This window comes from Bufo gargarizans, chromosome 4 (assembly GCF_014858855.1).
Source record: "Bufo gargarizans isolate SCDJY-AF-19 chromosome 4, ASM1485885v1, whole genome shotgun sequence".
Lineage (NCBI taxonomy): Eukaryota > Metazoa > Chordata > Amphibia > Anura > Bufonidae > Bufo > Bufo gargarizans.
The window spans coordinates 308914093-308930324 of record NC_058083.1 but is presented as its reverse complement, the minus strand read 5'-3'; the positions used below and the strand labels follow the sequence as shown (position 1 = coordinate 308930324).

Here is a 16232-nt window from a genome sequence, read left to right as displayed (position 1 = left end):
GTCCTATCATTTTGCAGAACGGCCATGCGGACATACAGACACGGAAGGCTCACAGAATATTTTTTTATTTTTTTGCGGCCCCACTGAAGTGAAGGGAACGGTACTGACATGGAAAAAAATAAGTTTGTGTGAAAGATCCCTAAAGTAGGCCCCCAGAATCAGTTACACTGGTGGGCCCTAAGTACCCCAGTCTGACACTGTGTACGGATACAAATTTTCTTTATTTTTTGCATGTGATACAGATGCAACCTAATAAAAGTGGTGGTAGACTGCATTCCTCACATAGATGCAGGTGACAGTAGTCTCTACACTCTGCAAGCTTATCACACCTATAAAGGGAGCCAATAAAAATGTATTGAAAAACTGTTTCCCTGGAGCACCGTTATAGCTCAGTACTGATGAAAACCACAGATCACGCATTGTGATGTGACAAATGACAAAGGATGATAACGTGTTCTTAAAGGGTCCCAAGCATTTTCACAACTTTCTGATGTGTCATGCTGATCAGTGGGGTCCAGGCGCTGACACCCCAAACGATCTTGGAGAAAAGAGCAAGCAGTGTTTAGATTCAGAAATTCTGCCTCCTCATTTTAGCGATTGGTGGGCAACTCAGCACCTGGACTCCTTTCAATCAAAGCTTCTGACATGTCACTAGATCATTTCAAAGGGTTGTGCCAACAATCGGCACCCTTTAAATGATGGCAAGATTGGTTCTCACCCAGGTTAGAGGGATCAGGAATTGGCAGATATGTATCCACCATATATATATTGATTGAAGGCTACGTTTTAATAGGGTGGTAATCTGTGAAATCTAAGACTAGCATATAGGAATCTTCTTTAGATTCTTGGAAAAATCCTTTAATCGCACATTGCATATGGGCTATGATATCTCAAGTTGGGACAGGTTCAGGAGTTGGAGCCAATGTACCTACAATATGAGGTGCTTTTCCACCTATTTGTCAGCAAGCTCTTAACAAGGGCACTGTTCTATAAGCACACACCGCAGCTAATGCTAACCTGCTGACTGACACCAGGGTCGCCATGGATATTGGCACTGCATGTGATATGGGCACAAAAGAACTTCTGTAGGCCTCTCTGAGGTGACAACCGCTATTATTATAGCTTCCTTCATCTGATGGATATAATATGTATGAACACAATTGAAAAAGAGAACAGAACAAAGACAGACAAATAGAGAATTATGACCACTTAACAGCCGACATAGAGATAATTACTGGGGATGGAAATATGAATCCTATAACACCAAGGACATTTCCCAAGACGTCCTAATATAAGCCAGCCACCGGTGGCATTGAATGCCCACAGCCTCAATTCTAACTTATATCTTTGATATTAATTCTTCACTAATTTGAAGGATATGAGAAGTATATCTCCTTCCTTGCACCTCCATGTATCGCTGATATTTCAGTCACCATTTAAGGGAATCGGTCACTAGGAAATTCACTATCAAACCAGGCATAATGCCTTGTAGGACTAGCTAAGCTGAATGTGATGATACCTTTAACTTAGCGATCAGTGTCTTTTAATCCATATGAAAATGAACAGTTAAGTGCACTGAGGGCGGGCCCAAGCCACTTTGTGCACCCTTTCTCTACCAGCCCCTCCCTCTCCTTCATTATTGACAGGGCCAGTAGAGATGACTATGCAGGAACCTGGCACTGTCAATCAAGAAGGAGAGGGAGGGGCTGGCAGAGGAAGGGAGCAAGGTGCACAGAATGGTTTGAGACACCCCTCAGTGCACTTAAAATTAACTGCTCATTTTAATATGGATTAATAGTAATGTTTATCCAGACTGAAGCAACAGATGGCATCTAGGGTTGTCATGATACCAACATTTTTTGATTCGATTTCGATACCATAAAAAAGTATTGCGATACTCGATACCATTCGATGCCACACAAAAAAAATAAAACACCAAAAAAGCCGTGTGCATTCCATATTTTATGGAACGTCCGGCCCATAATAGAAAAGTCCGATCCTATGTTTTGGGGGGACAAGGTGACTAAAAATGACAAATCGCGCGGTTTAGATTTTTTTTTTCTGTTACACCGTTCACCGCATGGGAAATATTTTTTTATATTTTAATAGTTCACACTTTTTTGGGCGTGGCAATATGTAATATGTTTATTTTTTTATCGTCTATAAATTGTATATGTAAAATTGGGAAAAGGGAAGATTTAAACCATGGTTTCCCAACCAGCACCATAAATGTACCCAAAAAACAAGTCCTCATACGGCTATGTGAATGTTAAAATAAAAAAGTTATGGCCCTGAAAGATAGGGAGTGAAAAATGAAAATGCAAATATGAAAGCAGTCAGGCTAAAGGGTTGTCTGAGGAGCCACTTTTAAAGTGCCACACAGCCACCACTCATTCTGGCTTAGGAGGGCACATGTAAATCCTGTCTACTTCAATTTGAGTGCAGAGTCTCCAGATAGAGAAGCATCTATATGTGAACCTTCTCAGAGCTTCTAACTGGGTGAGAAGATGCACATTTTTACATAATATCATCACCGCTATCAGCACTGTTTTAGGCCTAGCTGCATTTTTTGGAACTGTCCTGTCTACAGTTAATTTCAGTTTAATAACAACTGCTTGTAAATATTTCATGGTGACTATAAATCGCCGAGCGTTATTCTTCCTTCAAGTACACATTTGTATACTGTATCTAGTCTAAATATCGGATACGGATGCAATTAGTTTTGATGCGTTTTTCACGTGTGTGAAAAAAAAACAATCCACATCTCCTAGCAACTATCATTGAAAAATGGATGCCTTTTTTACTGAAGCCCCATTCACTTCTATGGGGCCAGGGCTGCATGAAAAACGCTGAATATAGAACATGCCACGATTCTCACGCAATGCAGAAATGATGTGTGGGAAAAAACGCTCATGAGCACAGACCCATTGAAACAAATGGGTCAGGATTCAGTGTGGGTGCTGTGCGTTCACATTACACATTGCACCCGCACGGAAAAATCGCTTGTGTAAAGAAGGCCTTATTGGACAAAGGAAACGTGCGCAGAAAAGACCTGCCATAGTATGTACACATAGGCTGCATACAGGAGCTGCACCCACGTGTCCTGCTCAGCAAATCTGGCCTTCTAAACGTTAGCAGAATGAGCGTAGCAAACTGCTGCTTTAGGCCTCCTGGACACCACTGTATTTGGGTCCATGTCCAATCGGCATTTTTGGGGATTGCAAGTGGACTCATTCATTTCTATGGGTCTATGTCATCTGTGTGCTGTCCGCACCCATGTGGCCGTTCCTCAAATTATAGAACATGTCCTATTCTTGTCCATTTTGCAGACAATAATGAACGTTTCTGTAACAAAATTGCAGAATGCCCCTGCCTAGTCTCTGTATTTTGCAGATCCGCGCTGCTGTGACGGGGACCCGATAGCATGGAAGGCAGCACGATGCCTTCCTTAGGCATCGTGGCTGCCTTCCGGGAGAGCCTGTGAGATCCAGCCCCATTGATCTCACAGGCAGGAAGGCTGTAAGTGAATTACAGTGTGTAATACACTTACAGCCAATGCATGACAATACAGAAGTATTGTGATGCATTGTAAAGGGGATTAGACCCCCCAAATGTTGAAGTCCCAGAGTGGGACAAAATTTTTATTTATTTTTTAAGTGAAAAAAATTACGTTTCAAGTAAAAAAATAAAAATAAAAATCCTTTTGACAAAATAAAGGGAAAATTTTTAGTAAATTTTGTAAAAAAATAGGGACAAAAAGAAAAGTAGACATATTAGGTATCGCCGCGTCCGTATCGACCGGCTCTATAAAAATCACATGACCTAACCCCTCAGCTGAACACCGTAAAAAAAAAATTAATAAAAATTCTGCAAAATAAACCATTTGTTTGTCACCTTACATCACTAAATGTGCAACACCAAGCGATCAAAAAGGCGTATGCCCCCCAAAATAGTACCAATCTAACTTCCCTCATCCCGCAAAAAATGAACTACTACCTAATACAATCGCCCAAAAAATTAAAAAACTATGGCTCGGAATATGGAGACACTAAAACATTGTTTTTTTTCGTTTAAAAAATGCTGTTATTATGTAAAAAAAATGTATACATATTAGGTATTGCCACGTCCGTAACGACCGGCACTATAAAAATATCACATGAACTAACACCGTCAAAAAATATAAATAAAAACTGTGTTGAAAAATATTTTTTTTATCTCTTTACATCACTAAAAGTGCAACACCAAGCGATCAAAAAGGCATATGCCTCCCAAAATAGTACCAATCTAACCATCACCTCATCCCGCAAAAATTATACCCTACCTAGGAAAATCGCCCAAAAACTCAAAAAACTATGGCTGTCAGACTATGGAGACACTAAAACATGATTTTTTTTGTTTAAAAAATGATATCATTGTGTAAAACTTACATAGATAAAAAAAAAGTTGACATATTGTGTCACGGCTGAGGATGGGGAAAACCCTCAGCCGTGCGATGCCAGAAGATGATAACCGCTGCTCGGCCAGGACAGAAAGAATAGGGAGCAGGTCACCTCCTAACTCATCCCTAATCCTTCCCAGCTCCTAGCTGCATGGATCGACCTTGAAGGTAGGAGGGCCCATGCTCAGGAACCTCGGATCCCTACTCACCCTCTGACCGGTCCCTGAACTAGGAGTGAGGGTAAGATGACCTGTTCCTTCTGGACACGGAGGAACAGGAGTCTCACTGGCCAAGCTGCAAGGAATGGGGAACAAATACAACATACAGATATGACAGGCGAACTACAGTAGTTCCAAACGTACCTGTCACAGCCACGCTGACTGGAACCCATGCATGACTACTGATGTCCACAAAACACTAAGGGACACAGCACACATATCACATAGGTAACCAGGACATCCATAGTGGCAATAAACAGATAACAAAGGAAAACATCAGGTGAACATCAAGATAAAACCTTATGACCACAAGGGTGGCCCCCACTGGCAGGTGATATAAGACAGCAGGCTACTCCAGCTAGCCATGGCTGAAGTACCCCTCACACTGGTGATATACACTGAGGCTTTATAGGCCCAAGTAGCCACACCCAACAGACACACCCAGTGTTCACACACACACAGAAGGGAATTAACCCTTCAAACACAAGGCAAGGGAAGACGGCCACTTAAAGGGGAATACACACATAAACAAACACACTTCACCTGTTGCCGCGGGCAACGGCATGTGTGGCAATCATGTCCTGGGGATCAGCCATAGGGCTGAGACACTGCCACCACACGCACTCAACACCACACGTTGCCACGGACAACCAAATGAAGGAAAGTGTCACACAACATACCATAGGCCGTGACAATTAGGTATCGCCGCGTCCGTGATACCACATGACCTAACCCCTCAGGTGAACACCGTAAAAAAAAAAAAAAAAGTCAAAAAAGCATCACAAAAAGTGTAATAGCAAGCGATCAAAAAGTCATATGCACCCTATAATAGTACCAATCAAACCGTCATCTCATTCTGAAAAAAATGAGTCCCTACACAAGACTTTGGTATGTGAAACTGAAATAAACAACCAAAGAAAGTAGTCATATTTGGTATTGTCACGTCCGTAACAACCTGCTCTATAAAAATACCACATGATCTAACATGCCAGATGAATTTTGTAAATAATAACGGTGCCAAAAGAGCTATTTTTTGTTACCTTGCCTCACAAAAAGTGTAATATAGAGCAACCAAAAATCATATGTACCCTAAAATAGTACCAATAAAACTGCCACCTTATCCTGTAGTTTCCAAAATGGGGTAACTTTTTTGGAGTTTCTACTCTAGAGGTGCATCAGGGGGGCTTTAAATAGGACATGGTGTCAAAAAAACAAGTCCAGCAAAATCTGCCTTCCAAAAACCATATGGCGTTCCTTTCCTTCTGCGCAATGCTGTATGCCCGTACAGTAGTTTACGACCATATATGGGGTGTTTCTGTAAACTACAGAATCAGGCTGTTAACCCTTGCTTTGTTAGTGGGGAGAAAAATTGATTAAAATGGAAAATCTGCCAAAAAAGTTAAATTCTGAAATATCATGTCCATTTTCCATGAATTCTTGTGGAACACCTAAAGGGTTAACAAAGTTTGTAAAATCAGTTTTGTATATCTTGAGGGGGTGTAGTTTCTAAAATGGGGTCACTTTTTGGGGATTTTCTACCCTAGGGGTGCATCAGGGGGTCTTTAAATGTGACAAGGCAGCTTAAAATTATCCCAGTGAAATCTGCTTTCCAAAAACCATATGGCGTTCCTTTCCTTCTGCGCAATGCCGTGTGCCCATACAGCAGTTTATGATCACATATAGGGGGTTTCTGTAAACTACAGAATCAGGGCAATAAATATTGAGTTTTTTTGAGTGTTAACCCTTGCTTTGTTAGTGGAAAAAATTGATTAAATGGAAAATCTGCCCAAAAAATGTAATTCTGAAATTTCATCTCCATTTTCCATTAATTCTTGTGGAACACCTAAAGGGTAAACAAAGTTTGTAAAAATCAGTTTTGCATACCTTGAGAGGTGTAGTTTCTAAAATGTGGTCCTTTTTCTGGTCCTTAGAAAGTGGGTTTTGGAAATGTTATGAAATATTTCAAGATTTCCTTCTAAACTTCTAAGCCTTCTAACGTCCCCAAAAAATAAAATATCATTCACAAAATGATCCAAACATGTAGTAGACATATGGGGAATGTAAAGTAATAACAATTTTTTGAGGTATTACTATCTATTATTAAAGTAGAGAAATAGAAATTTTGAAATTTTTCCAAATTTTTGGTAAAGTTGGTATTTTTTTTATAAATTTTATTTATTTTTTTAACTCAAATTTAAAACTATCATGAAGTACAATATGTGACGAGAAAACAATCTCAGAATGGCTTAGATAAGCAAAAGCACTTTAAAGTTATCACCACATAAAGTGACATGTCAGATTTGCAAAAAAAATGGCCTGGTCCTTAAGGTAAAATATAGCAGGGTCCTTAAGGGGTTAAAGGAAGCTTTACCTATGGTGTTACTTTATGGTAAACTGCTGCTGGCGCAATGCAATTATTATATTTACCACCATTGCCTCACAGGCCCATTAGCTGACTAAGGGTGGTTTCACACGGCCGTGTTTTTCAGTCTGAAAACCGCAGATCCACAAAATATGAATGAATACACGCCGCATCAAGGTGGTGATCCACTGACTTAAAGGGCTTCCATAGGCTTCTACATCTGTGCAGCAGCGTCGGAAAAAATATGACATGTCCTATACTTTGCTGCAACATGTGGACCACAGACCCATTAAAGTCTGGATCCACGGTTTGTGGACCATAAAACACTTACGGCTGTGTGAATGACCCCCTAGGCTGTTTTATGCTGTCTGGAGGCCACTGAGTACAGACCGCTACAGTCTTCAGATGGGCTGCAGGGCAATTCCTCATATGTTTGTAAATTACAGTGATATCAGAATGGTCTCTGCAATGATTATATTTTTTTTTGTAGCATTAGGGTGCGGCCACACGTTTAGGTTTCTTGATGCAGATTTTGAAGTCAAAACCAGGACTGAATTAAAAAAAGAGGAGCAGCTGCATTTGTCCTTTATACTTTTTCTCCTTTTATGATTCACTCCTTATTTTGGCTTCCAAAACCGAATCAAGAAACCTTAACGTGTGCATGTATCCCTTTTGTAAGACTTATTTGTTATGGTGGATTCTAAGGTAGACAGAATGGGGGTTCCTTATGGTTCATATGGCTCTCTAACAATAGAACAATAGATCTTATTCAAGCTTAAAGCCGAAATGTTGCACTATTTTTGACACTTTTTATACATTTTTATGAACCCATTTTGAATAAAGAATACTTGGAGGACATGCTGCCGTCTATTTCGTTTGGTGCTATCCAGAAGCGAGGTCATCAGTTAAAAAATCTGTCAAAATAATTGTGAACATTTAAAAGAACACTAGACCTAAATTATAAAGCATATAACATATACATGTTATGGGCCAATAATGGAATTCACAGAACTGAAAATATGATAAACGGCCACTTACAAGGAACAATAAATATGTCGGTGGATATTACCAGAGTTCAGACAATCTAATACAGGGATGAAGAACCTAGAGCCCAGGGACCACATGCAGTCTGCAAATTTTGTGTGGCCCTTGGCCATCTCGTGGACATTTTGCCACTCCAGAGAGGTAAAAATTAGGTGGACAGGTGGCTATATGGGAGTTGCTAAAAGTCCAGCTATTTCCATAACTCTCATGTACTACAAAGGAGACAGCCATATTTATGAGGGCCCCTCCTCCCCCGAAGCAGGGGAGCAGGGGCCCTTATCTTCCCAATAAGTCAAAGTCCCAGCAGTGAACTTCTGATTTAGACATTTATGCTATATTAACTGTATAAACCATACATGTTTCAGATACAAATAACTCTTTAAAGGGTCACCGAACTTTAAAAAAGACTTTGGATATGGTTTTGATTAGTGAGGGTCTGGTGCTAGAATCAGGAGAGAGAGGGGCTCACCTGACAGTCTCTCTCTCCTTGCTGCAGCAGATGGGCTCAAAAGAATATCTACAGGACTATCTAGATTCTGTCTCCTGTAGTGAGGAGAGAAAGCACACTATGTGAGTGCTTCTTTCTCCTCATTCTAACGATCGGTGGGGTATCAGCACTCATGCCCCCACCAATTAAAACCTTTCATATGTTGCTATGACATAGCAAAGTTTTTTTTTTTTAAGTCCAGTGACCCTTTAAAGGGGTTATCCCATTATTAATGTAAAAAAAGAAAATCAGACATGATATAGTATATGACGGTCTCGTTCTAACAAATCTAGAACCTGCTCTGTATCTGACATGGATCCAAAGATTTCCCCATTCATTGCTCCAATTGCTCTGCTAAATTTATATGAAGCTGGCACCTCAAGGGCAGTGTCTTTCTCAGGGGGTGTATCTTTCTCTGCCTATCACAGCTCAGAAGGCAGCTAAAGGATGAAACTGAGCATGTGCGGCCTTCTCAGTAAGTAGGACAAAGAAATAGAAAAAAAATACAGCAGGTGGCGCTATACGAATAGATTTTATTGAATAACCCCGTAGCTATACTATATGTTAAATTACATGCAATTACAAAAGTATACAGATCCAGGTGCTGGTTTGAAAACTGTAGAATATTTTTCGTGGGTGAACCCCTTTAAGTTTCAGTGGGCCATCTGCTGGGAAATAAGTGTCTAATTGTCTGCTTCTCCCTGATGGAATGTAAGGATCCCGGACTATGAGGAGGGATCCACATGGGTTTAAGTTCATCCCATGTGGATCCCTCTGGTTATTTTTGGGAGGGAATTTTTCCCACCAAGAGAGTTGGTTGCCAACTTGCCATAGATTGTCAGATGTGCCTTCAATGGCAACTTTGTTGTGACTGGTTTAGGTTGCTGTTGCCATCACTTGGGCAGAATATGTCAGGGGATTTCACATGATAGAAATAATTCTCAGCCAGTCCTGTGTACTCCCCAACTCCAGAAAATCTTTTCAGAGTGTATGTTGCAAGGAGAAAACAGACTGGACTGTTGCTGGGGTCCTATTTTCTACGGTCAACAGTCAGGGGATTGGCCTTTTGGTATGGCCAATCGTCTGGTGGATCATGGAGAAGGTTTTCGTGCCTCAGAAACAGTTTGTTTATTGGTTAAGGCGTCCATTTTGACAGAGCAATTCAGGTATAAAGCTGAGCAGTTTTGGACTTTGTCTGTCTTACTTAGGCTACTTTCACACTAGCGTTCATAGGTCCGTTCGTGAGCTCCGTTTGAAGGAGCTCACGAGCGGACCCGAACGCCTCCGTCCAGCCCTGATGCAGTCTGAATGGAGCGGATCCGCTCAGACTGCATCAGTCTGGCGGCGTTCAGCCTCCGCTCCGCTCGCCTCCGCACGGACAGGCGGACAGCTGAACGCTGCTTGCAGCGTTCGGGTGTCCGCCTGGCCGTGCGGAGGCGTGTGGATCCGTTCAGACTTACAATGTAAGTCAATGGGAACGGATCCGCTTGAAGATGTCACCATATGGCTCACTCTTCAAGCGGATTCGTCCCCCATTGACTTTACATTGAAAGTCTGAACGGATCCGCTCAGGCTACTTTCACATTTAGAATTTTTTCTAAGTTATTAATGCAGACGGATCTGTACTGAACGGAGCCTCCGTCTGCATTAATATGATCGGATCCGTTCAGAACGGATCCGATCGAACGCTAGTGTGAAAGTAGCCTTAATGGCCTGGATGCTGCTTCTTCAACCCCCTTCCAACAACCCACACATCTACTGTTCTATTTTTGTCAAGCTTATGGCTGAGCTCATCTTTATTGTGATTATTATTATTATAATACATATTATATTATGCTGATTGCTGAGTATTAATTTTGATTATTGGTAAATTACGTTTATGGTTATAGATTTATGACATTATTGATTAGTTAAAGGGTAACTGTAATTTTTTATTTTATTTGCTAGTTTATTAGAGCTAGGCTTGTATACCTGAGTTGTTTGTACAAAAATTCTGTAATTACCTTATAATAACTAGCTTTTATTAATGTCCCCTGTCCCTTTCCACTGGTCCCTTAAAAAGACCGTTGCTATGACTTGTCTGTCTTCCTTTTAGTATAAAGAGAAGACAGGGGCATTGTACGCCTACATTAGGCTTCAGAGTGAGGAGGCGTGTCTCTCATTAATCTAATCTGATTGGCTGTCAGGAAGCCGCTGGCTACAGAAAGTGCGTATGTGAAGTGAGGGAAAGCAGTTTTGGCCTCAGAGAACTGGCAGAGGAGCCATCTTTAGAAGATCTTCATATTGTAGGAGTTAAAACAGCCATAACTAAGGGAAAAACTCAAGGAAAACAGTGGTGTGTGAAGAAACTAAAGCTTGCTTTATGCATAATGCTGCAGCAGCAGTAACACATGCTAAAATAGATTTTTGGGATGAAAACATGAGTTACACTTTAAACAGTACAGGTTACCTAATAAAAGCTGTGCCAATTTACCTCCACTAAAGGTCCCTTTAAACAGGATAATATTACAGTAGATAGTCGGGAAGGAAGCGTTCCTTCCCAACAATCTGCTGATCGTAAATGGAGGAGACCGCTGCATTTACATGCAGCGATCTCTTCCAGAGTATGAGGAGGGGCAATCGCTACTGCCATTGCTCTTCCCCATACTGGCTGTTTGTGGGCAGGAAATCGTGTTTACGTGGCACAATATGATGCCTGTAAACTATCACTTTTGCGTGCATACAAACGATCAGATTACGTGAAGAACGAGCATTTCAATTGTTCATTGGGTAATCAGCGACAAATTTACACTGCCAGATCATCGCTAACAAGTGTTACTATGAATGCTCGTTAGCGATAATCTGTACGATTCTTGGCCGTGTAAAGGGCCCTTCAGAGTTGTTTTTATTTATTGTTAAGTGATAGCATTAAGAAAGATATATAGCCTAGAATCCCATAAACATGCAGATTTGAATGAAGCTTGTGTGCATGTTTATAAGGAGGCCGGGGGGCGATAACGACAGCCATCTTATGTCTATGGACTACTTTAGTGTCCCTTTAGGAGGCAACAATGGCAGAATAAAACTTACCTTGTTGTTTTATTTATTTAGTGCAAGCTTTCACATTATTGTATATTAGTTTAGCATTTTGTACATACATATTTATAATAGAAACAATCTATACATGATCTCCCTCATTTTATGTAATGCTAGACTGCTTGCCAAGAATGTCCACAGGGAAAGCATGAAGTCTACTCTAATAGCACAAGGATTAATACAAGAACCAACCTAGCAAAGTAGCCTGGTCTTCTCTCCTTCTTTTCTTCCTTGCTGTCCATGTTGAATACTGTGAGCAGCCAGAGCAAGGTCCTGAGTCAGGTGATGATTTCCTTTTCATTGAGTCATTTCCACTGCTCTTCTTCCTGCTTCATGAACACAAAAGAGGTATATTTAATAGACGACCTGCTCGCCGAGTGATCAGACGTCAACTGCATCTCCTGGCAGAAGGAGCAATAAACTTCATTGACATAAAATGGGTCACATGGTCCACACAATGTGCCAAGAGGAAAACATAACCGTTGCAAAACAGGTATACAATAGGCAGTATTTTGGTACAGTATATTATGCCATCAGACATTTATTGCACAATTTTTGCCCTCAGGGGCTGTTCTGAAGGCCCACATGAATCCCCAATCAGTCGACAGGCTAACGGCTGCTGGCTACTTATACAGGAGAAGGATCCGAAACTAGCCTTGTTATGAACACCCGTTCACGCGATTACTTGCCCATGTAACAAGGCCCTTAGACTTCAGATAGAATAATGGAAATATGAAATTTACGGATGTGCAAGGTTTCCTTTGAGATAAATATAAAGATGCGACAATACACAACAGGTTGGCATACTTTTGACAGTTGTTTGCCAACACTTCTGTGATTGTAAAGAGGGGGAGCCATATGTTAATTCACTTAGCTCATAGCAAAATGTCAGCCTCTAGATATGCAAAGACGGTAGAGACATACCCCAAAAGGTTTAAAGCTGTAACTGCAACAAAAGGTGGTCCTACACAGTATTGACTCAGGGGAGAGCTGAATAAGTGGGCACAACTTTGAGAGAGGCATCACTGTGTGTGGGTGACCATCTAAGGGGGCAAAGCACTATGACGGGGCATCATTGTATGTGGGGGGGGGGGCAATTAAAGGGGCATAACTATGAGAGGGAATCACTGTGTATTGTATTGGGCATCATACTGTGTGGAGACCACTTAAGGGGTCATCATACTGTATGAGGGCATTTAAGGGGACATCATACTGGGTTGAAGCCATTTATGGGGGCATTACTATGAGGGGAGCATTTAAAAGGGAGGCACTTAGAGGACATCACGTTGTGCTGGGGGAATTAAAGAGGGCATCATACTGTGTGGGGAGGCACTAAGGAGGCATCACATTGCGTCAAGGGCACTAAAGGAGAATCTTGTGTGGGGGAACCAACAGATCACCCTGCTGTGAGGGGGCACTTAGGGGACATAGTACTGTAAAGGGGCATCCAACTCTGTGGGGAAACTAAAGGGATATCATACTGTTTGAGGGGCACTAGCAGGCATAATTATTGTTATATTGCACCAAGAGGACATTCTTAAAGAAGACCTACCCTGTGACACATAGGTTTTAAATATATTGATCGAGCATGCAGAAACGGAGTATAAAAATATATAAGTTAACATTAACTTACATTTTCACCATTTATATGCCAATATTAACACAAACACAATGACTGGACATGCAGTACCCCAGAGCAGGGGGTATCTGCAAATGGTTTGTTAGCTAATGTATTGCATAGTTGTGTAATATGCTGTTATCTATTGTCATGTTATGTACTATACCCAGCATAGCCATGTATGGATGGCAGAGTAAGGGTTAAAGGGGTTGTCTCACTTCAGCAAATAGCATTTATTATGTAGAAGAAGTTAATACAAGCTATGTACTAATGTATTTTATTATCCATATTTCTTCCTTTGCTGGCTGCTGGATTTTTTTTTCCATCGCATTATACACTGCTTGTTTCCATGGTTACAACCACCCTGCAGTCCATCAGTGGTGGTCGTGCTTGCACGCACGCTTTAGGAAAAAGTACTAGCCTATGTGTGCTCCCACAGTCCCGGACACCAGAGAGGCCCGTGCTTTTTCCTATAGTGTGCAAGCACCACCACTACTGATGGATTGCAGGGTGGTCGTAACCATGGAAACAAGCAGTGTATAATGCAATGATAAATTTAATCCAGCCAGCAAAGGAAGCAATTTGGATAATAACAATACATTAGTAAGTAGCTTGTATTAACTTTCTCTACATGATAAATGGCACTTGCAGAAGTGAGACAACCCCTTTAACAATCATGGCTCAGTCCCTGTAGGAGGTTAGATGTGGGCTGGCCCCAGCCCTAACCTTGGGGAGAGTCTAGTGGTAGCAGGGAGGTAGCGAGGAGGAAAAGTCCATGTGCACCACTCCTCAGTAGTGGGCCTCAAGCTACGGAGACTAACCATCTCTGCATGAGAATCATCTTTACATTGTAATACTCCTGGAGAGAGAGAGAGAAAGGAAATTTCAGAATCTGTAACGGCCCAAAAAAGAGTCAGTAAGGACTAGGGATCGATTTTTTAGAGCCGATACCAATAACCTGTGAACATTCAGGCCGATAACTTATACCGATATTCTGTGCATTACCCGTTCACCACATGGGAGATTTAAATTTTTTTTTTTAATAGTTTGGACTTTTCGGACGTGGCAATATGTGATATGTTTATTTATTTATTGTTTATATACTTTATATGTAAAATTGGGAAAGCGGGTGATTTATACTTAATATTTTGGTGGGGTTTTTTTTAACCTTTTTTTTTATTGTTTATTTATTAACTATTTTCCCCCCTAGGGGCTATAACCTGGGATCTTTTGACCCCTTGTCCTATACACCCTAATAGAGATCTATATGGGTGAATAGGACTTTACACTCTCCCTGCTGCCCTGTGTATAGTGCACACAGCAGCAGGGAGATTACCATGGCAGACAGGGCTTCAGTAGCGTCCTGGCTGCCATGGTAACTGATCGGAGCCCTGGGATTACACTGCTGGGGCTCTGATCAGAACTACCACTGCACCAATGAGGAGGAGGGGAGGGGACCCTGTGGCCACTGCCACCAAATGATTTTAATAGTAAGGAGGGGGGGGAGGGCGCACTGTGCCACCAATTGTTTTAATACTGGGGAGGGCACACTGTGCCACCAATGATAATTATCATTAGTGGCGCAGTGTGCCCTCCCCTCCTCCTCCTGTCTCTCCTCATTGGCAGCGCCACACAGGGGGAGTGAGAGAGTGACTCCTTCTCCCATGTGCTGCTGAGGGAACAAGGTTAGATAACTTTGAAAATCATGAATATTGGCCAATAATATTGATAACTCTGATAATCGGTCGATCCCTGGTAAAGACCACTGCTATTAAAAGGATGCCCTATTTTCACTGCACGGCACTAGGGAGCAACAGTGTGAGGACAGCCTTTGTGATTGACTGACAGCCAGAGCCACTACCACTTTCATCCTCCGCTCCGGGTCCTCCCGGGCCGCTTTTCTATGTAGGCAAGTTACTGGCTGGATAGATATGATCAGATATAATCATTTAGGCTCCATTCAGACGTCCGTAGTGCATTGCAGATCCGCAATACACCCGCCCGGCACCTCCATAGAAATGCATATAGTGTGCTCTCCGCATCTCTTCCGGCCGCATAGAGAATGAATGGGTCCGCACCCGTTCTGGATCATTGCGGAACGGATGCGGACCCATTCTACGGACGTGTGGATGGACCCTTATAGGCTGTGCTCAGTGAGACTGGAGTACAAATCCTGCACAAATATCACCTATCCCTGCGCTTTGAGTCCCTGTGAGTAAAAGCGCATCACAAATGTTTGTCGCTGTATAAAGCATGCCTTACGAGGAAATTTGCATAGCCTGAGTTTGATCATCAGAACAATGGAACACAAGGGCACATTATGTTCCTGCAACCAATAATAACCTTCACTTGCAGCAATAATTAAAGGTTTCTACCATCTCTCAGTTCTATTGTGGCAATGGTACTGCTTACATCATCCAAAAAACGGAGGATATAATATATATGTTTCATGGATCTGTCTATAACACATTGCAACGATAGTAAAATTCTTGTATCATACTGTGGAGTTATATTTCTGTCAATTCTTTACCTACCACTGAATGTATTATGTAAGTGGTGCCTAGAGGCAGTCTTAATGACAGCACCCTACTGATCAGTTAAAGAGAACTATTGAAATCTCTTATGGGAACAATGCAGCACTTATATTTCTAAGGTTCTCTGAGGCCTAAATTGTTTCTTCATACAAGTGTTTTCTTTTCTTGAACCTGTTCTGTAAATGGCAGAAATGCCACATCATTGTGCTTGGCTGTTTCATAACTCCCATAGGCTTCAAAGGAAAACGGCCACCTGGGAGTAAGCTACAAAGTCAAAGTCATCACTGGTAGAAAAAAACATGGGCATAAACCCATGTCCTGGAACCAAAAGGACCTAGACCCACACCAAAGTCTATTTAAAAAAGGGGCAAAAAGTGAGAAAGTGATTTTCCCAAAATATCTTCTAGGCTTTTTATAGAATATCTACTAGGAGGAATGAATACATAGTGGAACACT

The 16232-nt window shown here is 41.6% G+C and overlaps 1 protein-coding gene across 2 annotated transcripts in view; it reads right to left on the bottom strand.

Annotated features, from left to right (window-relative positions):
* NCOA7 (nuclear receptor coactivator 7) overlaps positions 1–16232 on the bottom strand; it is a 208769-nt gene that overhangs the window by 144882 nt on the left and 47655 nt on the right. Inside the window, exon 2 of one of the 2 annotated variants that reach the window (XM_044289485.1) lies at positions 11817–11953. In XM_044289485.1, the coding sequence (XP_044145420.1) occupies positions 11817–11866 (50 nt within the window). In that variant the 5' untranslated portion in view covers positions 11867–11953. The remainder of the gene's footprint in view (positions 1–11816; positions 11954–16232) is intronic. The other variant, XM_044289486.1, reaches the window with a different exon arrangement.